The 25,174-nt window shown below is 39.9% G+C and overlaps 1 protein-coding gene across 1 annotated transcript; it reads left to right on the top strand.

Annotated features, from left to right (window-relative positions):
* The first annotated feature begins 8,454 nt into the window (after positions 1-8,454).
* Positions 8,455-9,321, top strand: LOC138887094 (uncharacterized). The gene has a single exon (XM_070168810.1). It carries the CDS (start codon positions 8,455-8,457, stop codon positions 9,319-9,321), a length of 867 nt encoding a protein of 288 aa, XP_070024911.1.
* Positions 9,322-25,174: the final 15,853 nt, after the last annotated feature.

Below are 25,174 nucleotides of genomic sequence, written 5' to 3'. Positions count from 1 at the left end.
GGGGGCAGAGCTCGGAGGTCGCTACAATCATTCCGAGGGGTCCATCCACTTCACAACAGGCCTGTGCTCCCTTTTTAGCCAATGGGAAGGCAAAGGGCGTGGTTATAGATGACTATGAATCCGGTTCAGATATTGACCCCGAGGACATAAGCATGTTTGAGGTGGGGTTCAATCGGGTTGAGGCGGGAACAGACGGTTCCTCCCGCGTGTTAATATCCAATTTTTTCTTATATTTTTCAATATGAAAAATAACTTCAAAATGGTATATATATATATATATATATATATATGTATGTAAGCATAACCAAGTGTTTTATTATTTTTCCATAATTTTTAAGGTTTTTAAATCAATTTATTTCCTTTTTTTCATCCATAAAATCCCAATAATTATGTCCAAAATTATTATTTTTGAAGATTCATTTATTGAATCTTTATATTAATGCCAAAATATAGCTAAGGTAATTTTTACATATTTTTACATTTTTATTTAGTATTTTTTAAAGCTATTTGCATATAGTTGCAATATTAGCCATTTTAAGGTTTAATTGTGTTCTATATTCATAAAATTAAGCCCTATATTTTTAAATTTTTAATTATATATTATAAATCATTTTAGTGCTTTCAATTTATTTCTAGAAATTTATTTACTATTTTTAAAATTTAAAAAGGTTAAAAATAGGCTATATAAATAACAACCCATTTATATTTAAATTCTAGCCTAAATATGACCCCAAATCAGTTCCAATTTCCCCGGCCCAATTTTAATTAAACCCGACCCCAACCCAATTTAATCGGCCCAACCCGGACTCCCCACCTACCCTTTTAATCTAGGCCGTTGATTATTTAGATCAACGACCATTGTTCCCCCTTACCATTTTTAACCCTGAACGACCGCTAAACCTAACTCATTTCCCACCACCCTCCGCCTCTAAATCTCTTCCCTCTCACTTCTCTCTACAACCTCACATGAACCCTAGCCGCCACTATCTAATTCCGCCCTAATCCACCTCAACACTTGCCTAATCCACAGCCTCTCATGGCCATTTGAGATGTGTATCGACCTCCTATGGCTCCTGGGTGTTTGTTTCTGTGGTTTCATGGCCAAACCTCGAAGGAATCTAGTCCAGTCCTCGCTCAACTTCTGTTCATGGCCTTTCTCCAGCCATCCATGACCTTTCTCTGGTCATTCACGGCCTTTCAAGGCAAATCCTTGACTTTTCTGGTTAGATCAGTAACTTTCAAGGTCTTTCTCACCTTTTCTGGGTTTTTCGAAACCCTAATCTTTAAGATCTTTCAATTTTCTTCAGATCTATCTTAGATCTGTGTTTACTACGAACTTCTTAAGTGTTTTCTCGAAGGTTCTTCAACTTTTCTTTCAAAACGACTCTTCATTTTTTGACGACTAGGGTTTTCATTTAAGTTTTTCAAAAGAGCTCTTCTCTGATTTTAATGTTTTTTATGATTTTGCTATGTTTAAAACGATTTTCCCATGTTGTTCTTCTATCTATTTCAGCATGTTAAAAACCCTAGTTCCTTTTTTGTTCTTATCCGAGTTCTGAAATTGTTTGCTTAAATGTGTGCTGATTTTAAGTTCTTCGTCTATGACTCTCTTCTCCTTATTTGAATTATCTGATTTGAGTTCTTATCACTTCTTAAACTCGACTACTGTTGAAGCCCTAATTTCGTAGAAGTTTTGCCTCACTTGTTACTGTGAGACCTTTACTTGTTTTTGACTCTCTTTACCTGTTACTATGTTCTTCTTCATTGTTGATTCTATGTGACTACTTGACTACTATACTTCGAATATTTTCTTGCTACTGAACCCTAGCTTACCCCTACTGCTACTGTATGTTTGTGTTTCTTCTTTTTGTCAACATGTTTAACTCTGCATGCTTGTTCATCCCTTGCTATTTATATGGTGAAGTGCAGAATCATGTTCCTTTCTTGATTGATCTTGATTTCCTCGATCTTCCGACTAATTGTAAAAGGTTTTTATTACGAGCCCTAATTTTTACTCATCTGTTTAAAATTAATTGATTCCTTTCCTTTCCTGTGATGTTTTACCTTGCTGAATCCTTTCCCAAAATAAGCCTATTTTGTACTCAGACTTGGTTATTTACTTCATACTTTTACTGCCCCATTATATGGCAATAATCAATCTGTCCCCAAACTGATTTGTTTCCTTAATTAAACTTGTTACTACCCGTTAAATGGTGATTCCTTAATTAAAGGTAATCACTTGCGTTAATAGATTTTGATTGTGATTATTTCCATGTTTGTGTTTAAGACTTTACCTCTTCTTCTCTCGTTTTCAAAACTATAAATACCCACCCCTTATTCTTTCGAAGACACGAACAATTTGAGTTCAAGAACACACACTTACACTCAAAACTTTCTCTCTTTTCTCTACTACTACCTATGCTACTACTTTGTCTAGCCGGCGGAAAGCCAAGGCTAGATTGTGAAATTTTGCTTACTTTTTGCACTTTGCTTCTCTACTGGTATGTCCCAGTGAATTTTCAAGCATCAACAACAACATGTTTCTTTAATTGTTCCAACTTCTCTCATTCTTGTCTACTTTTGCTTATGTTTCTGCAGTCAAGTTACATTACTAGCATGCTGAAATATGTTCCCTTTCCCTTTTAAATTAATGCTCTTCTATGTGTATGAATCCCAAACCCCATATCCCCTCTATGTGTTTGTGTTCCTTTGGTTGGTTTGTGGCCATGCCAGCATCACCTATTGTTGTGCATGACCAAACCAGACCCCTGCTGGGTCATGTGCTTACAAACAATGTATTCCCAAAACCCCTTTGACCCCTTTTATGACTATTAATTTTGTGTTTTGATCATTACCCCAAATGATTTTAAACACTTCTGCTACTGATTATCTTCAACAAATGGACTTACCAGTCCAGTTTTAAACAAACTCTTTTTTTTAAAAACTGTGTGTTCTGCACTTCCACCATATTCTTAGAACCTAGGTTCTGCCCCTCTTGTGTGAGCCTTGCCTTAGGACCCTTAAGCTCCCTCTGAACTTGGACGCATAAGGGTTGGACTTTCCACACTACACTCATTTCTGTCTGGTTATGCAAACCTGGGTATAAGCACTGTTTGAGGTCCCTTGAGGCCCTTAAGGAACTTTGACACACCCAGGTCTAAGAAAGGCTTTGAAACAATATGCGCATTTGAGGTAGTTTATTCCATAACTCAGAGAGGAAATCAAGAATCAGGCTTCCTATGGTTGTAACTTCTTATTTTTGCACGTTTCTGATGTAATTGAGTCATTTTTGGTCTGTAATAATTTGTAACAAATATTGGGGTTGGCTATTGAAAAGGGATGGGGTGATTATGCATGCTTTAGCTATTAGAAGGGTATATAACATGCCTATAGGATCTGTTTACTAAATTCTGCATGCTTCACTTCATGTTCACTTAGACACCGTGCCTATAGGGTTTAAGTGGCTATAATCAGACATCATGCAACAAGGTTAAAATCAGCTTTGAAATTAGATGTCATGCCTATAAGATCAAAATCAATTTTTAATAGAAATCATGCCTATAGGAATTTCGCTGTGATCAAATGGATCCTGCCTGCTTCACTTCATGTTCAATTTGATAACATGCCTATAGGACCAAAATCGGCCTTTAATACTTAGATATCATATATGTAGGAATTAAAATCAGCTATAATAGAGATCATGTCTATAGGATCTAAAACCAGTTTAGTTAAAAAATAAGTTTGACTCGTACTATTCTGAACCAGTTTAAATAAACTGCTCTTTTAAATTAATACGGTTAGAAAGCATGCCTATAGGATCCAAATCGCTCGTTTCAAATTGTTTACTGTTTTACTACACCCCTAATCAGTAATAGATATCATGCTCACTACTGCACCTAGGCAAGCCTTAGATAATAATGATAAAACTGAACTCGCTTTTGTTTAATTAGCACTGCTACAACAAGTCGGTAGACCTGATTCGGACTTCTTATTTGAGTTATGTAATAAATTAGTCTACTTCAACAATTAAAACACTCTGCCTTAGTACTTTAAATTTTGACCTCAACTGTGTTTAAGTCATGCTATTTATATGCATTGTCTACGGAGGTATATATGAGCCTCTTAATTATTTATGTGTTTCGCCTTTATATGCAGTCCTACATGTTTTGTCTGTCGCCTTAGCCTTTTATCTTTAAACCTAAGAGTCAGCCTAAAATCCTCTCTCTTATAGGAATAGTAGTCCTAAATTACTGCGGGACTTATAGGAATGGGACGGGTAATAGCATGTAATAGAGGTTGAGACCAATCCGCGCTATAATACCTTAACGAGGTAGGAAGGGTAGAAATGGATATGATAACCGGTGCGCTAATACCACGTGTATCCCCTTTTCTGAGGAGTGTCATACCGGGTATCGCATTGATGTGATCCATATTGCAAACAAACCTAGGACCCCCCTTCCTTTTTATATTCTCAAGTATTTGTAATACTGTAACTCCTTTTTAAAATTCGCCTTTTAATGATTATTTTCAAACTCTTATGTTTTTAAACTTAAATCCCCTACTATTTGAGCCTATACTTGTCTATTTGCTAACTATACAAATTCACAAAACTGTCTGGCCGGAAATCACACTAGTGGATTCTGAGGGGTGCCTAACACTTTCCTCTTAGGATAATTTCAAGCCCTTACCCTATCTCTGGTTATCAAACAAACTTAGAAATGAACCCTATAGGAGTCCTAATACACCCTAAATCATTAGGTGATGACTCTTCAAAAATTCAAACCTCGTTCCCAAAAGGAATGAGTTGTCGTATACCCTAAATGTCATAAACCAGATTTTCCGAGGAAAATGAGGGAAAAAAGGGCGCGACAGCGTGACGACTCTGCTGAGGATACTTAGGCTTTTACCACTTCATATTGTTCTTGTGAATTTGTACCTCCCCTTTATGTTCAATTACTTGTTTAATTCTTTAAGCATTTAATTTTTTTCAAAAGCAAAACTGACTTATCTTCTTTGTTTCCTTCCTTTATTGTTGCTTTAAATTATGAAACTGCTGTATTTATCCCTTTCTTAACGTGCAAATACGTACCCAACATGTTTTAATTATTGCATAATCATGCTCAACATTATATTCCACTCGTGCCAAACAAATACCATATCGACGCTTTTAATGAGTGGTTGCGCTCTTCCTATATCATTACCCCCTAAATTTGAAAAGTCATATTTGCGGTAAAACTAGTCGATCAGCGGTGTAATCGACAGTTCCGTGCCTTCCCCCTTGAGTTGTCCGCTCAAGGGTACCAGTCTAAAACCCCATAGAAACCTTATTCTGTTCAAATTGTGTATGCATCATGGTCAAACCTAGCCAGATCAGTTATGTTGTCCAAATAATGATCATTTAAGATAGCCTTGTACCAAAGTCCACTGGGTTTCCCTAAACCCAAACGGACATCATCACATTCTGTGCATTTATTTGGAGAACTAAATGCTTCATGCTAATTGTTGATGATAAATAGTCGAGTCTGGTGGGGGTAGGGTCTAACCCTTTTATTTTGCAGAAAATTAGGCACCAGGTCCCCAGTTTTGGTATGATTAGCATACCCCCACTCTTGCTAGAATGGTGGAGGAGTTTTCCATCAAATGACAAAATCAATGAGTGGAAAGAGAGGGCCGCCAAAGTTAGCAAAAAGTTAGAATATCTGGAATACAGTCTGCTGGAATTGGAAAGAAAAGTGAGAAAGAGAATCACCGACTGCCAGAACGCTAAGGGAAATGAAGGAGAACACCTGGCAAAGGCATTTTTACTGGTGAACCTACGTGAACTAGAGGACCTAATCGACGAGAGCATTCCTTCTGGGATCAAGTAGATAGGAGTTTATCGTTTTTGCTTTATAAATGTAATAAGGCCAATGGCCATTAGTGACTTTTATTTCCTGCTTATTTTAGTGTCGATTTGGGATTCGTCATTTTTTATCAATAAAATGAGGCATTTAGCATTCTAAGTTCTCCAAATCAATTTTTCGCCAAACTTACCTCGGGCACAAAGAGGTTCCCAAATTAGGACATGATTTACATTCCCGCACTATGTGTTTAAATAATACAATACTCTTTATGATTCTCACTAACCTGATTACCTTTTTGTTTGATTTTTGTTTTATTATTCCCCTTCGCAAAGGTTAGTTCATGCACTCTGGCATTATCATCTTATTTTACAAGATCCAAGGGCCCTCTAACCACTCCTCCTCTTAGTCCCATTAAAGGCAAGAACCTCCAAGGAATTGCTAAGCCCATACAACTCAAGAAATATGGCACTACCTTCGGTTTAGGATATGATTACACCTGGGAAGAATTCAACAACTGGTTGCCACCATGGCATCGTCCTTCTTATCCTCTAGAGCAACCTATACCGCATCTGGAGCAGACTTTCCAACAGGCTGATATCGTTTATGGGTCAGACGAAGAAGAAGCACTTGCAGCAATGAAGAATTTGTTCCTAGAAGACAATGATTTGGACTGTTGTGTTGTTCTCGAGGAGGAGGGGGAGGAAGGCCCTTCCATACAGGCTGTGAGCAAAGGGGCACGACTCAACAATTGGACCATCAAGACAACCAAAGCCCGACAAGCCTCGGGGTAGCAAGGCTAAAACAGGCATTATTCACTATTTTATTTACTAAATGATTTTCTTTTCGCATTTTTCAATTCCCGCGATAAAACCTTCAATGTTCCAAACAGTTATGCAATTTATCAAAGTATTTTTGACTTTTCTTATGAATCAGCACTCATTACTATTTTCTCTCATTACTTTACTTATACAACATTACTATTACTTATATTGATGAACCAATGACTGTGACATGCAATGAGACAACACAACAAACGAACATTGATTCAGAGGAAAATGACATACCCGACGAGATTGTTAGAGAAGTTGTGAACTTTGAGAATAGACCTAAGTCCAACCTAGAAGATACCGAAATTGTTAACCTGGGAGATGCAGAAAATGTCAAGGAAACACAAATCAGCGTTCACCTATCGCCATTAGAAAAGAAAGAATACATAGAATTTCTAAAAGTGTATGAGGACATATTCGCCTGGTCGTATGATGACATGACTGGTCTAAGTACGTCTATTGTGGCTCATAAACTGCCAACCGATCCAACGTGTCCACCGGTGAAACAAAAACTCAGAAAGTTCAAGCTTGATATGAGTCTGAAAATCAAGGAAGAAGTCACCAAGCAGGTCAAAGCTAAGGTTCTCAGGGTAGTAGAATACCTGACATGGTTAGCCAATATTGTGCCAGAGCCAAAGAAGGATGGGAAGGTCAGAGTCTACGTCGACTAACAGGATCTCAACCGGGCCAGTCCGAAAGATGACTTCCCTTTGCCGAACATACAATCCATTGACAATTGCGCCAAGCATGAGCTGCAGTCATTTGTAGATTGATTTGCTAGTTATCATCAGATCTGGATGGATGAAAAAGATGCTGAGAAAATGACTTTCATTACGCCGTGAGGAATGTACTGTTACAAGATGATGTTGTTCGGCCTGAAAAATGCAGGGGCCACCTACATGATGGCCATGACTGCCATTTTCCATGATATGATACACAAGGAGATTAAGGTATATGTAGATGATGTCATCATCATGTCCAAGAAGTCCACTGATCACATGGAAGATTTGAGGAAGTTCTTCAATAGATTGCGAAGATACAACCTGAAACTAAATCCCGTGAAGTGTGCATTTGGGGTTCCTGCTGGAAAATTGCTTGGGTTTATTGTGAGTCATCGAGGAATAAAACTGGATCCATCAAAAGTCAAAGCTATTCAAGAATTGCCATCGCCAAAGAACAAGAAGGATGTGATGAGTTTCTTGGGAAGGCTCTATTACATTAGCCGATTCATCGCACAGTCTTCAGTTATTTGCGAGCCAATCTCTAAGATGTTAAAGAAGGACACTACTACCAAATGGACTAATGACTGGCAAAAGGCCTTTGACAAAATCAAGGATTACCCGTTAACACCACCAGTCCCAGTCCCGCCCGAGCCAGGTAGACCCTTAATACTCTACCTTACAGTGTTAGATGGAGCTTTCAACTATGTTCTGGGGCAGCATGATGAAACAGGGAGGAAGGAGCAGGCTATTTATTATCTCAACAAGAAGTTCACCCCGTACGAGGCCCGGTATTCTCTATTAGAGAGCACCTATTGAGCTTTGACTTGGGTAGCCCAAAAGCTGAGACACTACTTCTGTGCCTATACTACATATCTCATATCAAGGATGGATCCTTTGAAATACATCTTTTAGAAGCCCATGCCCACTGGCAAGCTAGCCAAGTGGCAAATCCTGTTGAGTGAGTTCGACATTGTTTATGTAACTCAGAAAGCGGTCAAGGGAAAAGCACTGGCAGACCATCTTGCTGAAAATCCAGTGGATGGAGAATACGAAACCCTGAAAATGTATTTTCCTGATGTTGAGGTATCATTCATAAGAGAAAACATTGCACAATCCTATGACGGTTGGAGAATGTTTTTCGATGGAGCAGCAAATTTCAAAGGAGTTGGCGTAGGAGCAATCCTAGTATCAGAAACCGGTCAGCATTATCCAGTGTCCTCCAAACTCAGATTCTCGTGCACCAACAACATAGCCGAATATGAAGCTTGCATCTTAGGGCTTAAAATGGCCCTCGACATGAACATTCAAGAGTTGCTAGTGATTGGAGATTCAAACCTACTTATACATCAAGTGCGAGAAGAATGGTTAACCAAGAAATCCAAGATACTCCCGTATTTGCATAATGTACAGGAATTGAGAAAGAGGTTCACAAAGACGGAGTTCCAACATGTTCCCAGAGTCCAGAATGAGTTCACCGATGCATTGGCTACCCTGTCATCTATGATACAACATCCGGACAATAATTTCATTGATCTTATTCCAGTAAAAATCCATGATCAACTAGCTTTCTGTGCCCATGTTGATGAAGAAGCAGACGGAAAGCCTTGGTTTCATGATATCAAGGAATATTTTGCAAAAGAAGAGTACCCAGAGCTTGCAAACCCTACTCAGAAATGCACACCTCGGAGGTTTTCCAACAATTTCTTTCAAAGCAGAGGAATCCTATATAGGAGGACTCCCGATTTGGGATTACTAAGGTGTGTTGACGCAAAAGAAACATCCAAGTTACTAGAGGAAATTCATGCTGGGACCTACGGTCCACATATGAACGGTTTTGTATTAGCAAAGACGATACTTCGAGTAGGTTACTTTTGGATGACCATGGAAACGGACTGCATCCAGTATGTTCGAAAATGCCACCGCTGTTAGATATATGCAGACATGATAAAGGTACCTCTAAATAAGCTTAATGCAATAAGCTCATCATGGTCGTTCGCCACCTGGGGAATGGACGTTATTGGACTAATTGAGCCTGCCGCTTACAATGGACACAAATTTATCTTGGTAGCCATAGACTATTTCACCAAGTGGGTAGAAGCAGCATCTTACAGAGCAGTGACTAAGAAAGTCGTTGCAGACTTTGTCCGCGACCACATCATTTGTCAATTCAAAATTCCAGATTCAATCATCACTGATAATGGCTCCAACCTCAACAATGACTTGATGAAAGCTATGTGTAAACCTTTCAAAATCAGACACAAGAATTCCACAGCCTACAGGCCTCAAATGAATGGAGTTGTAGAAGCCACCAACAAGAATATCAAGAAGATATTTAGGAAAATGATAGAGAAGCATAAATAGTGGCATGAGAAGTTGTCATTTTCTATATTGGGTTATCGCACCATAGTCCGCACATCAACCTGGGAAACCCCCTATATGGTGGTTTATGGTACAGAGGCTGTCATTCTCGTTGAAGTAGAAATTCCTTCCCTAAGGATCATATAAGAAGCTGAGCTCGACGACGCAGAGTGGGTAAGAAGTCGTTATGAGCAACTAGCCCTTATAAATAGAAAGAGAATGAACACAGTCTGCCATGGTCAACTCTATCAGAATAGAATGTCCAAAGCCTTCAACAAAAGAGTCAAGCCAAGATAATTCACACCAGGACAGCTGGTGTTAAAGAAAATCTTTTCGCATCAAGATGAATCCAAAGGGAAGTTCTCTCCCAACTGGCAGGGTCCAGACATGGTTCACCGGGTTCTGATAGGAGGAGCCCTCATACTCGCAGAAATGGACGGAGAAGTCTAGCCAAAGTCGATTAATTTGGATGCAGTCAAGCGTTACTATGTGTAATCTTTATGTTTCCCCTATATATGATGTAAATTGAACTACGCCTGACCTGATTCCTGTTTAAGAGGGGATACGTAGGCAGCCCTATGGGTTCGGTCACAATTCAATAAAAGTTTTCATTTTCCCCCACAATTGGAAACTGGGGCAGAATTTTGAGAAGGACCCTCAAAATTCCGAAGTAATTTCAGTCGATTGTCGCAAGTAGCAGTCAGAAGCATCAACCCATTAAACTGAGACAGAATTTAGAGGAGGACCCTCAAAATTCTGTAGCAAGAGAAGTTGCAATGTCCTGAATCATGTCAAAGTCGTCGGTTCATCTAAAAATTATTTTTATTATACATTTACGACATACTTTTACAAGAATCATGCATGTTTATTATCAGAACTGCTTTGTTTAGCAACGTTACCCCAATGATACATACAATATCACTAGATCAAAGCCAAACAGGTCAAGTAAAGCCAGCGGGATACGAACTGACCTTCCCCCTTACAAAACTCACAATTTTTTCTTTGGATGCAGGCACTAGGATTGCAAAATCATTAAACATACTATACACTCATGGGACAAACACTATTCAGAAATACAACTCTTCGAACAGTCGCACTTACCAACATTTGCTACCCGCACACACTAGTGATGCTCCGTTTGTCATAATGCTCTCATTAATCACGACATCACAATCTACTATCAGCTAAGAAAACTCTACTATCACTCATTATTTACATTGCTGCATAAGGCTACCATTCTGCCTTCTGAGACTAAACGTTGTCTCCATCTACATTCTTGCATAAGGCTACTATTCTGCCTTCCGTGGTTAAGCTCTACCTCCTTCTACATCTGCATTGCATAAGGCTACCATTATGCCTTCCGGGACTAAACACCGTCTCCATCTGCATTCTTGCATAAGGCTACTATTCTGCCTTCCGAGGTTAAGCTCTACCTCTTTCTGCATCTGCATTGCATAAGGCTACCATTCTGCCTTCCGAGACTCAACACCATCTCCATCTGCACTCTTGCATAAGGCTACTATTCTGCCTTCCGAGGTTAAGCTCTACCTCCTTCTGTATCTGCATTACATTAGGCTACCTTTATGCCTTCCGAGACTAAATGATGTCTCTATCTGCATTCTTGCATAAGGCTACTATTCTGCCTTCCAAGGTTAAGCTCTACCTCCTTCTGCATCTACATTGCATAAGGCTACCTTTCTTCCTTCCGAGACTCAACGCTGTCTCTATCTGCACTCTTGCATAAGGCTACTATTTTGCCTTCCGAGGTTAAGCTCTACCTTCTTCTGTATCTGCATTGCATAAGGCTACCTTTCTGCCTTCCGAGACTAAACGATGTCTCCATCTGCATCCTGCATTGCATAAAGGCTACCATTCTGCCTTCCAAGGTTAAGCTCTACCTCCATCTGCATTCTCACCTTTGCACAAGGCTATCATTCTGCCTTCCGAGGCTAAGCTCTGCCTCTAATTTTCTTCGAAACTAAGCACTATCTCAAGCATCGTTTATTTCGTTTCTCTTACGGGCTAAGATTTGTCTTGTCCGCGTCATGCTACTGCATATCAGGGGCTGAAAGATCGCCTCATACTGCATCTCATGGGCTGAAAGATTGCCAAATTATCCAAAGGCATCATCGTTCGGAGGCACCATCTTCATATCCCGAGAACACCATGTCATGGCCTGAGGATCCCTTTCAATCTTTTACATATCATTATTCAAATGCATCATGGTTCGGAGGCACCATCCTCATAGCCCGAGAGCATCCTTTCATGGCCTACGGATCCTTTATCATACGCTTCATGGCCCAGGACGTCATGGTCTAAGGACGTCATCCTAACCGTCCAAAGACAATATTCATGGTCCGACGGTAATTTGCATCATGTCTAAATTTATGCACAGAATACGCTTGTATTGTTTCATTGCAGGCAAACCAGCGAGCAATGGCCATCCCGGCAGGAGTAATCCCACTCCAGTTCCTGCAACCATATCAAACCTTAACCATCCCCACAAGTTGTCCACTCACCCCGCCCTGGATATTGCATCCGTCTTTGAAATTGCTTCATCGGTATACTCCGCCGATGAAACCTCAACTACATATGGCCTGATTCTTGTAAAACTAGGTGGTATGTAGGCAGCTCAAAAGCCAGGGTGCAGCCTAAACCTCTTCAAACCGTTTCGCTCAGTCAAAATTGGCCATCATATCTTTACCCGACAACTCTTTCATCCTTCTCGGGTAAAGAAGGGCAGCTGTTGATACCCAATTTTTCCCTATATATTTTAAATATGCAAAATAACTTCAAAATAGCATATATATGCATATGTAAGCATATCCAAGTATTTTATTATTTTTTCATAATTTTTAAAGGTTTTTAAATCAATCTAGTTTCGTTTTTCATCCATAAAATCCCAATAATTATGTCCAAAATTATTATTTTTGGTGATTCATTTATTGAATCTTTATATTTATGCCAAAATATGGCTAAGGTAATTTTTACTATTTTATTTAGTATTTGTTAAAGCTAATTGCATATAGTTGCAATATTAGCCATTTTAAGGTTTAATTGTGTTCTAATTCATAAAATTAAGCCCTATATTTTCAAATTGTTAATTATATATTATAAATTATTTTAGCGCTTTTAATTTATTTCCAAAAATTTATTTACTATTTTTATAATTTAAAAAGGGGGAAAATTGGCTATTTAAATAACAACCCATTTATATTTAAATTCTAGCCTAAATCTAACCCCAAATCAGATCCAATTTCCTCGGCCCAATTTCAATTAAACCCACCGGCCCAACCCGGACTCCCCACCTACCCTTTTAAATCTAGGCTGTTGATCATTTAGATCAACGACCATCGTTCCCCCTTACCATTTTTAACCCTGAACGACCCCTAAACCGAACTCATTTCCCAAAACCCGCTGCCTTTGAATCCCTTCCCTCTCACTTCTCTCTGCAACCTCACATGAACCCTAGCCGCCGCTATCTAATTTTGCCCTAATCCACCTCAACCCCTGCCTAATCCATGGCGTCTCATGGCCATTTGAGATATGTATCGGCCTCCTATGGCTCCTAGGTGTTTGTTTCTGTGGTTTCATGGCCAGACCTCAAAGGAATCTTGTCCAGTCCTCGCTCAACTTTTGTTCATGGCCTTTCTCCAGCCACATGACCTTTCTCCGGCCATTCATGACCTTTCAAGGCAAATTCTTGACTTTTCTAGTTAGATCGATAACTTTCAAGGTCTTTCTCACCTTTTATGAGTTTTCCGAAACCCTAATCTTTAAGATCTTTCAATTTTCTTCAGATCTATCTTACATCTGTGTTTACTACGAACTTCTTAAGTGTTTCCTCGAAGGTTCTTCAACTTTTCTTTCAAAACGACTCTTCATTTTTTGACGATTAGGGTTTTCATTTATGTTTTTCAAAAGAGCTCTTCTCTGATTTTAATGTTGTTTATGATTTTGCTAAGGTTAAAACGATTTTCCCATGTTGTTCTTCTATCTATTTCAGCATGTTAAAAACCCTAGTTCCCTTTTTGTTCTTATCCGAGTTCTGAAATTGTTTGCTTAAATGTGTGCTTATTTTAAGTTCTTCATCTATGACTCTCTTCTCCTTATTTGACTTATCTGATTTGAGTTCTTATCACCTCTTAAAATTGACTACTGTTGAAGCCCTAATTTCTTAGAAGTTTTGCCTCAGTTGTTACTGCGAGACCTTTACTTGTTTTTGACTCTCTTTACCTATTACTATGTTCTTCTTCATTGTTGATTATATGTGACTACTTGACTACTATACTTTGAATATTTTCTTGCTACTGAACCCTAGCTTACCCCTACTGCTATTGTATGTTTGTGTTGCTTCTTTTTGTCAACATGTTTAACTCTGCATGATTGTTCATCCCTTGCTATTTATATGGTGAAGTGCAGAATCATGTTCCTTCCTTGATTGATCTTGATTTCCTCGATCTTCTGACTAATTGTAAAAGTTTTTTATTACAAGCCCTAATTTTTACTCATTTGTTTAAAATTAATTGATTCCTTTCCTTTACTGTGATGTTTTACCTTGCTGAATCCTTTCCCAAAATAAGCCTATTTTGTACTCAGACTTGGTTATTTACTTCATACTTTTACTGCCCCCTTATATGACAATAATCAATCTGTCCCCAAACTGATTTCTTTCCTTAATTAAACTTGTTACTACCCGTTAAACAGTGATTCCTTAATTAAAGGGAATCACTTGCGTTAATTGATTTTGATTGTGATTATTTCCATGTTTGTGTTTAAGACTTTACCTCTTCTTCACTCGTTTTCAAAACTATAAATACCCACCCCCTCTTCTTTCGAAGACACGAACAATTTGAGTTCAAGTACACACACTTACACTCAAAACTTTCTCTTTTTTCTCTACTACTACCTATGCTACTGCTTTGTCTAGCCGACTGAAAGCCAAGGCTAGATTGTGATTTTTCTTACTTTTTGCACTTTGCTTCTCTAATGGTATGTCCCAGTTAATTTTCAAGCATCAACAACAACATGTTTCTTTAATTGTTCCAACTTCTCTCATTCTTGTCTACTTGTACTTATATTTCTGCAGTCAAGTTACATTACTAGCATGCTGAAATATGTTCCCTTCCCCTTTTAAATTAATGCTCTTCTATGTGTATGAATCCCAAACCCCATATCCCCTCTATGTATTTGTGTTCATTTGGTTGGTTTGTGGCCATGCCAGCATCACCGATTGCTATGCATGACCAAACCAAACCCCTGCTGGGTCATGTGCGTACAAAAAATGTATTCCCAAAACCCCTTTGACCCCTTTTATGACTATTAATTCTGTGTATTGATCATTACTCCAACTGATTTTAAACACTTCTGCTACTGATTATCTTCAACAAATGGACTTACCAGTCCAGTTTTAAACAAACCCTTTTTTTTAAAAACTGTGTGTTCTGGACTTCCACCATATGCTCCTCTTGTGTGAGCCTTGCCTTGGGACCCTTAAGCTCCCTCTAAACTTGGATGCATAAGGGCTGGCCTTTCCAAACTACACTCATTTCTGTCTGGTTATGAAAACCTGGGTATAAGCACTATCCGGGGTCCCTTGAGGCCCTTAAGGAACTTTGACACACCCAGGTCTGAGAAAGGCTTTGAAACAATATGCGCATTTGAGGTAGTTTACTCCATAACTCAGAGAGGAAATCAAGAATCAGGCTTCCTATGGTTGTAACTTCTTGTTTTTGCACTTTTCTGATGTAATTCAGTCATTTTTGGTATATAATAATTTGTAACAAATATTGTGGTTGGCTAGTGAAAAGGAATGGGGTGATTATGCATGTTTTAACTATTAGAAGGGTAGATAACATTCCTATATGATATGTTTAATAAATTATGCATGCATCACTTCATGTTCAATTAAACACCATGCCTACAGGGTCTAAGTGGCTATAATCAGACATCATGCCAACAAGGTTAAATTCAACTTTGAAATTAGATGTCATACCTATAAGATCAAAATCACTTTTTTTATAGAAATCATGCCTATAGGAATTTCGTTGTGATTAAATGAATCCTGCCTGCTTCACTTCATGTTAAATTAGATACCATGCCTATAGGACCAAAATAAGCCTTTAATACTTAGATACCATGTCTATAGGAATTAAAATCAGCTATAATAGATATCATGTCCATAGGATCTAAAACCAGTTTAGTTAAAAAATCAGTTTGACTCGTACTATTCTGAACCAGTTTAAATAACCTGCTCTTTTAAATTAATACGATTAGAAAGAATACCTATGGGATCCAAATCGCTCGTTTCAAATTGTTTACTATTTTACTACACCCCTAATATGTAATAGATATCATGCTCACTACTATGCCTAGGCAAGCCTTAGATAATAATGATAAAACCGAACTCGCTTTTGTTTAATTAGCACTGCTACAACCAGCAGGCAGGCCTGATTCAGACTTCTTATCTGAGTTATGTAGTAAATTGGTCTGCTTCAACAATTAAAACACCCTGCCTTAGTACTTTAAATTCTGACCCCAACTGTATTTAAGTCATGCTATGTATACACATTGTCTACGGAGGTATATATGAGCCTCTTAATTGTTTATGTGTTTCCCCTTTATATGCAGTCCTACATGTTTTGTCTGTCGCCTTAGCCTTTTACCTTTAAACCTAAGAGTCAGCCTAAAATCCTCCCTCTTATAGGAATAGTAGTCCTAAATTCCTCCAGGACTGATAGGAATAGGACGGGTAGTAGCATGCAATAGAGGTCGAGACCAATCCACGCTTTAATACTTTAACAAGGTGGGAAGGGTAGATATGGATATGATGACCGGTGTGCTAATACCACGTGTATCCCTTCTTCTGAGGAGTATCATACCGCGTATCGCATTGATGTGATCCATATTGTCAACAAACCTAGGACCCCCCTACTTTTTATATTCTCAAGTATTTGTAAAACTGTAACTCCTTTTTAAAATTTGCTTTTTAATGATTGTTTTCAAACTCTTATGTGTTTAAACTTAGATCCCCTACTATTTGAGCCTATACTTGTCTATTTGCTAACTGTACAAATTCACAAAACTGTCTGGCCGGGAACCACACTAGTGGATCCTGAGGGGTGCCTAACACCTTCCCCTTAGAATAATTTCAAGCCCTTACCTTATCTCTGGTTATCAAACAAACTTAGAAATGAACCCTATAGATGTCCTAATTCACCTTAAATCATTAGGTGGTGACTCTTCAAAAATGCAAACCCCGTTCCCAAAAGGACTGAGTTGTCCCATACCCAAAATGTCATAAACCCGATTTTCCGACGAAAATGAGGGAAAAAGGGGGCGCGACACCGCATGATCGAGATTTCTTTGGATTGCAATTTGTTGGAGACAAGGTGATCCTGGTGCCCCAATTTTCCCTTCTTTGTTCCGCTACTGAAAGCAGATCCCTTCTGGAGATCAAAAGCGATGCTGGCCTGTCACGAGGCGTAACCGGAATGGCTTTGAGGGTAAGTTCTTTATTGCTTTCTTCGTTTTACGTTTTCCACTCTTGCTGACTTTTTCTTTCTGTTTTCTTTTCTTTCTTCATACTTTTAGTTTGGAGACTTAGAGTATCCTTTGCAAGGAGTGGCAGGTTACCGCTTATCAGAAAATGGTTTCAAAGTATCGCTGATTCTGTAACAAGTGCCGCGCGATGCATGCACGATTCAGGGTAGACGACAATCTTAAATCCCTTAGGGAGGAGTTGGAGTAGAAGGACGAGGACCTGATGTAGTCCATTGGCAAATGCAACAAACTCTAGGGGCAGCTTAGGGCTAAAGAAGAAGAGCTCGAGGTGGACAAGGGGGTTGCGGCTGAGTGTGTTGATCTTCAGGCTAAGGTGGTGGCCCTGCGAGCGAAGCTTGAGAAAAGTACCACTAGAGTCACCGGTCTAAGTGTTGAATTGGTGGGGAAGGTGGCCGAGTTGGAAAGAAAGGCAACCGAGCTGAAGAGGTCCGAGGGAGCTCGAGTAGCGGCCTTGGCGAGGGCTACCGCACTGGAAGATTCTATCCACGTTCTCAGATCTGAACGAGCAACTGAGATGGAAACGACCGCTCTGAGGGAGTCGCGACTTGATGAGCGAATTGGTGAGCTTGAGAGAGATGTCTTGAGCCTGGGTGATCAAGTTATTGCTCTCGAGGCAGAGAGGACGCGATTGTTGGCTTCGACTCCTTCTCCTACGTCCACCTCTATTGAAGTTCCTCGCCTTTTGTATGAGATGTGGATCCATGTTGAGGCTTAGTGAGATATATATAAGGGCTTGTTGGCAGTGGGGAATGTTCATGAAACCGCTTTCGAAGAAGTTTGTGTTAAAGCGTATGAGGCCCGGCTTGCCTGTGGCTATGACCCTGCGACATCGGAGGCTGGTGGAGACAATGAGGCCGAGGACGGGCTTACCTTTGATGATGACATTCTGATGGAGAGGGTGATGACAGAGATGAAGCCGCTGAACCAAGCGGGGAGAGAGATGTAACGTGCATAGGGATAATTCTGAGTGAAGCTTTTGTACTTAATTTTTCCTCATGTACTTGGTTTTTCAGTACTTAGTTAGTTGGGTGGGGCCCCCTTTTGGCCCTTTGTAAAACGCTATTTTTCCTTTGAATGAAACGGTTGATTTGTCTTTGATTGTACATCTTTGGCCTTTCCTTCTCTTTTCTTTTTGAATTTCTTGGATCTTCTCGCAATAAGTCCTAATTTGAGCGAGGTCGAATTTGACTCATTAATTCGAGCGAGGTCGAATTTGACTCGCTAATTCGAGCGAGGTCGAATTTGACTCATTAATTCGAGCGAGGTCAAATTTGACTTGCTAATTCGAGCGAGGTCAAATTTGACTTGCTAATTCAAGTGAGGTTGAATTTTACTCGTTAATTCGAGCGAGGTCAAAACTCGCTAATTTAGAGCGAGGTCAAATTTAACTTGTTAATTCGAGCATGGTCGAATTTGTCTCGCTAATTCGAGTGAGGTCAAATTTAACTTTTCAATTTGAGCGAGATCGAATTTGACTTGTTAATTCGAGCGAGGTTGAATTTGACTTGCCAATTCAAGCGAGGAGTTGTTAATTCGAGCGAGGTCGAATTTGACTTGCCAATTCGAGCGAGGTCAAATTTAACTTGCCAATTCGAGCGAGGTCGAATTCGACTTGTTAATTCGAGCGAGGTCGAATTTGACTTGCTAATTCGAGCGAGTTCGAATTTGACTCGCTAATTCGAGCGAGATCGAATTTGTATCGCTAATTTGAGCGAGATCGAATTTAACTAGTCAATTCGAGAGAGGTCTAATTGGACTTGCCAATTTGAGCGAAGTCGAATTTGACTTGCCAATTAGAGCGAGATTGAATTTGACTTGTTAATTCGAGCGAGGTCTAATTTGACTTGCCAATTTGACATGGGTCAAATGACTTGCCAATTTGAGCGAGGTTGAATTTGACTTGCTAATACGAGCGAGGTCGAATTTGACTCGTAAATTCGAGCGTGGTCGAATTTGACTCGCTGATTCAAGTGAGGTCGAATTCGACTTGCTAATTCGAGCGAGGTCGAATTTAACTTGTTAATTCGAGTTAGGTCGAATTAGTATCTATAATTCGAGCGCGGTCGAATTTAACTTGTCAATTCGAGCGAGGTCAAATTTGAATTACCAATTCGAGCGAGGTCGAATTTGGCTTGTTAATTCGAGCGAGGTCGAATTTGACTTGCCAATTCGAGCGATGTCAAATTTGACTCGCTAATTTGAGCGAGGTCAAATTTGTCTGTCTAATTTGAGCGAGGTCGAATTTGACTTCCCAATTCAATCGAGGTCGAATTTGACATGCTAATTCGCGCGAGGTCGAATTTAACTTGTTTATTCGAGCGAGGTCGATTTTGTCTCTCTAATTCGAGCGAGGTCAAATTTAACTTGTCAATTCGAGCGAGGTCAAATTTGACATGTTAATTCGAGCAAAGTCAAATTTGACTTGCCAATTCGAGCGAGGTCGAATTTGACTTGTTAATTCAAGCGGAGTCGAATTTGACTTGCCAATTTGAGCGAGGTCGAATTTGACTCGCTAATTCGAGCAAGATCGAATCTAACTTGTTAATTCGAGCGAGGTCGAATTTTTCTCGCTAATTTGGGCGAGGTCAAATTTGACTTGCCAATTCGAGCGAGGTCGAATTTGACTTGCCAATTCGAGTGAGGTCGAATTTGACTTGCCAATTCGAGCGAGGTCGAATTTGACTTGCCAATTCGAGCGAGGTCGAATTTGACTTGCCAATTCGAGCGAGGTCGAATTTGACTAGCCAATTCGAGCGAGGTCGAATTTGACTCGCCAATTCGAGCGAGGTCGAATTTAACTTGTTAAATCGAGCAAGGTCAAATTTAACTTGTTAATTCGAGCGAGGACGAATTTGTCTCGCGAGCGAGGTCGAATTTAACCTGTCAATTCGAGCGGGGTATAATTTGACTTGCCAATTCGAGCGAGGTCGAATTTGACTCACCAATTCGAGAGAGGTCAAATTTAACTTGTTAATTCGAGTGAGGTCGAATTAGTATCTCTAATTTGAGTGCGGTCGAATTTAACTTGTCAATTCAAGCGAGGTCAAATATGACTTGCCAATTCGAGCGAGGTCGAATTTGGTTTGTTAATTCGAGCGAGGTCGAATTTGACTTACCAATTCGAGCGAGGTCAAATTTGACTCGCTAATTCGAGCGAGGTCAAATTTGTCTCTCTTATTCGAGCGAGGTCAAATTTGACTTGCCAATATGAGCGAGGTCGAATTTGGCTTGTTAATTTGAGCGAGGTCGAATTTGACTTGCCAATTCAATCGAGGTCGAATTTGACTCGCTAATTCGCGTGAGGTTGAATTTAACTTGTTTATTCGAGCGAGGTCGAATTTTTCTTGCTAATTTGAGCGAGGTCAAATTCAACTTGTCAATTCGAGCGAGGTCGAATTTGACATGTTAATTCGAGCAAAGTCAAATTTGACTTGCCAATTTGAGCGAGGTCGAATTTGACTTGTTAATTCAAGCGGAGTCGAATTTGACTTGCCAATTTGAGCGAGGTCGAATTTGACTCGCTAATTCGAGCAAGGTCGAGTCTAACTTGTTAATTCGAGTGAGGTCCAATTTGACTTTCCAATTCGAGCAAGGTCGAATTTGACTTGCCAATTCGAGCGAGGTCGAATTTGACTTGCCAATTCGAGCGAGGTCGAATTTGACTCACCAATTCGAGCTAGGTTAAAATTAACTTGTTAATTCAAGCGATGTCAAATTTAACTTGTTAATTCGAGCGAGGATGAATTTGTCTCGCGAGCGAGGTCTAATTTGACTTGCCAATTCGAGCGAGGTCGAATTTGACTCGCTAATTCAAGCGAGGTCAAATTTAACTTGTTAATTCGACCGAGGTCAAATTTAACTTTTTAATTTGAGCGAGGTCGAATTTAACCTTTTAATTCGAGCGAGGTCGAATTTGACTTGTCAATTCGAGCGAGGTCGAATTTTACTTGCCAATTCGAGCGAGGTCGAATTGGACTTGTTAATTCGAGCGAGGTCAAATTTGACTTTCCAATTCAAGCGAGGTTGAATTTGACTTGCTAATTCGAGCGAGGTCGAATTTGACTCATTAATTCGAGCAAGGTCAAATTTGACTCGCTAATTCGAGCGTGGTCGAATTTGACTCACTAATTCGAGTTTGGTCGAATTTAACTTCTTAATTCGAGCGAGGACAAATTTGTCTCGCTGATTCGAGCAAGGTCAAATTTAACTTGTCAATTCGAGCGATGTCGAATTTGACTTCTTAATTCGAGCGAGGTCGAATTTGAGTTGCCAATTCGAGCGAGTTCAAATTTTACTCACTAATTAGAGCAAGGTTAAATTTAACTTGTCAATTCGAGCAAGGTCGAATTTGACTTTCCAATTCGAGTGAGGTCGAATTTGGCTTGTTAATTCAAGCGTGGTCGAATTTTACTTGCCAATTCGAGCGAGGTCGAATTTGACTTGTTAATTCGAGCGAGGTCGAATTTGTCTCGCCAATTCGAGCGAGGTCGAATTTAACTTGTCAATTCGAGCGAGGTCGAATTTGACATCTTAATTCGAGAAAGGTCGAATTTGACTTGCCAATTCGAGCGAGGTCAAATTTTTCTTGTTTTAAATTCGAGCGAGGTCGAATTTGTCTTGTTATAAATTCGAGCGAGGTTGAATTTAACTCTTAATGAATTCGAGCGAGGCCAAATGTACATTTCCTGTGTTGGCGTGATGTGTAAACTTGGTGGAGTTACATAAGAATTCTGTATGCTGCTTTGATTACTCATTTATTGGAGAATACTACATGTTGTTGTACGGTCTGTACATACATTCGAGGAGTCCCAGTCTATCTAGTTCCTTCATCTCTCGGCCTTGAGAGGTAATTGATAGGTCGGGCGATGAATGTCTTGCTCAAGCTTTGAGACATCTTAATGTATGTACGAGATCGAAATTTAGCTAGTTGTGTTGTTGCATAGTGACTTTGGCGAGCACCTGGGTGAGTTTCACGCACTTGTGTTCTGTCTGCATTTGGAGAGATTCGTATGTTTTCTGGGCTGGTGACCCAGTCCTAGTCTATACAGACTTTTCCATTATGATGTTGAGTACCAACTTATTGGGGGGGGGGGGTTCGCTCGACCGATACCTACATGATGATATGGCGCGGTGTGTTTTCTTGGTGTGCTATTTTGATGGAGTTTGTTCCATGTTCACGTGTCTGTGAGGATGCCCATATTCCTGTCCGACTCTGAAAAGAAATAGCAAGTTAATGCCAAACAAAATTGTTTGTTACCTCGATTGATTGGTTGATGAGTGGAAGGGAGCGACCATGTTCCCTTCTTTTGTTATGCTTCGCAGCTGCTATCATTGGTTGAGCTGATATCCATCGAACTCAGATGATATCTTGTGGGTCTTTGGCTTGGTGTTTTTTCCGTCTCCGCTACTTGGGTCCTGAAAGTCCTTTCGATCTGATTGGCAATGAATTGAGAGTGCTAAATTCAGATCCGATCTCAGCCTCATACTTAGCTTCAGCGTTAGTCGAATCTGGGCACCTTGTGGGATGATTATTTACTTCGCCCGTTGGGATCTCCGAGTTCAAGTCCCAATCCGATCCATTCCCGAGTGCATGAAGATATGGAAACATAAGCCACACCACAAACATACAGGCGGGAACGAGTTTTGTCATTTCAAGGAATTATACAACAAGTTATTATTCCTTTATGAGAGGGAGAGGGTTGTATGCACAAGGTATATATTGGTATCTAGAGCTAACATGGTGACAAGATTGTGGACGTGCTAAATACGTGATGGCCACAGTCCTAGTCCGACGGCTTGCATTCGCAATGTGCCGAAAATATAGCGTAGTTTTCGTATAGATATCAGATTTAGTTTTGATTTCATGCAAGGGTCTAGATTAAAATTATGTTTGGCTATTTCAAGATCTTGCCTACGAATTCCTCAAATTTGTGTTCGTAGCAAAAGGATGAAGTTACAACGAACAGGAAGTAGGATTAGAACCGTGTTTAGATCTGGAGGAAACTAAAACTTTGGCTAGGAAATCCCCACAGATGGCACAAAATTGTTTGACCAAAGTTTTACGCCTTTTTGTTAAACTAATTAAATAAGAAGATAGGGGTAAATCCTAGCTAGAGATAATTTATTCTAGATCTGAGATAGAAGATAGGAATAAATAAGCATAGTTGAACATAAAATTTGATTATATTGGATTCCATACTGTAAGGAAAGGATAACGGCTTCCATGATATCCAATGATAACGAAGAGTACATAAAAAAAGAGTCACCATTCTTGAACAAGAAAGACCTCCATCTATTTGATAAAGTTCAACTATAAACGAATGTCAGGATCCTGAGATTTATGTCACGTCCTTAGTTATTAACTAAGTACACGTACCGCACTTTGCAACTCGCTCACGATCTTGCACACCCTGCTCACGTTCTTGCTATGCCAAGTCAGCCTTACTACACTCAAGATCGCTAAGGAATGTTAGAACACTTGAAAATTGCCAAAAGAAAATTTTGTAGTAGAGAGAACTTGAATTGTTTGCTTGGTTGATGAATTACAAATGAATGTCTCCTATTTATACTAATCACCTAGGACTAGTATGTAAATAATAATTGTTCTACAAGTCCTTTCGTATCTACAAATAAGTCCTTCTCTAGAATATTCTACATAGCTAGAATCTTATAAGGACTTTCCTAACAATTCTATAGGGTTCTAGGGTCTTCCTAAGGAAACCTCTATATTTCTCTAGAACCTTCCTACAAGTGCATAAATATCTAGAACATTTCCAAGGAAATTCTCCATAGTTCTAGAATATTCCACCAAGATCTTTTCTCTAACTTATGTAACCCTTCCATATGGAATAAATATATGCCAAGTGGCACCTACGTGGCATGATGATGTGGCGGGTCATGAAACTCTCCCCCACCTAATTTTGTGCTGCCCTCGACATAAAGCACCGACACATATGCGCGCACCTCGCCTGGGTGTCGCCAAAGATCTTTGTCCATTAGCCATGATGCCCTATGAAGCGGTTCTCCTTCCTATTTCACAAGGTATAGGCTACCATTATTCTTATGTCGTTTGTACATTGGACGGCTAGCAATGATGGCGTTCATCCTCCTCCTATCGGATGACCCTCCTTGCTCTTTACATGAATCTTCCCATGACTCAACCAAGTCTAGCAGCTTCTCAAGCATCGATTCCATGCTTCCACTCCCTATTTGGCTGCCCTCCGTGGTCCAGCCTTACTGGAAAACTTGAACTCTCTGCTTTGGTGCATCGCCTGAGTCTGATAGCATTCCATCACTTTATAACTTGCCATCCTCTTCAACTATGTCCGTCCAACTTTTCTTACTGCCATCATGCTCCATTTGCATGGTGCCAAGATAGGCTTTGGAATCCCCTACTTTTGGCTTAGATTCCAAGCCCATCCCTCAATACAGGCGGTTCCCCCTGTGTCATCCTTATGTGCTTGAGCAAAGTTCCCTATCATTGCTGCAACCTTCCCCAACTCGGGGCATTCACTTGCCCGATGTGGCCCTTTACAGAAGTAGCACCCTCCTTTAGGCACGTACTCCCTCCCATTTTCCGGCCCCTTGCCATTTGTCTTGGACCCCTGTCCGTTATGGGATGGCCCCTTACCATTACCCTTGTACACCTCGGCTATGTATTTCCCATTTTCCTCATCATGATCTCCCTCTTTCCCCTCGACGTTGCCTTCTTTGGACTTGGCAGGCTACATCTTGAAGTCAACAAGTGACTAGGCTACTCCGATGGCCCCGTTCATGTTGGCTATTTGATGTCTTCTTAACTTATGCTTTGCCCAATTTTGCAACCCATCCATGAAGTAGAAGAGGAAATCAACCTCGGACA

Source organism: Nicotiana sylvestris, chromosome 3 (genome assembly GCF_000393655.2).
Source record: "Nicotiana sylvestris chromosome 3, ASM39365v2, whole genome shotgun sequence".
NCBI lineage: Eukaryota > Viridiplantae > Streptophyta > Magnoliopsida > Solanales > Solanaceae > Nicotiana > Nicotiana sylvestris.
This window is presented reverse-complemented; position numbering and strand designations above follow the sequence as displayed.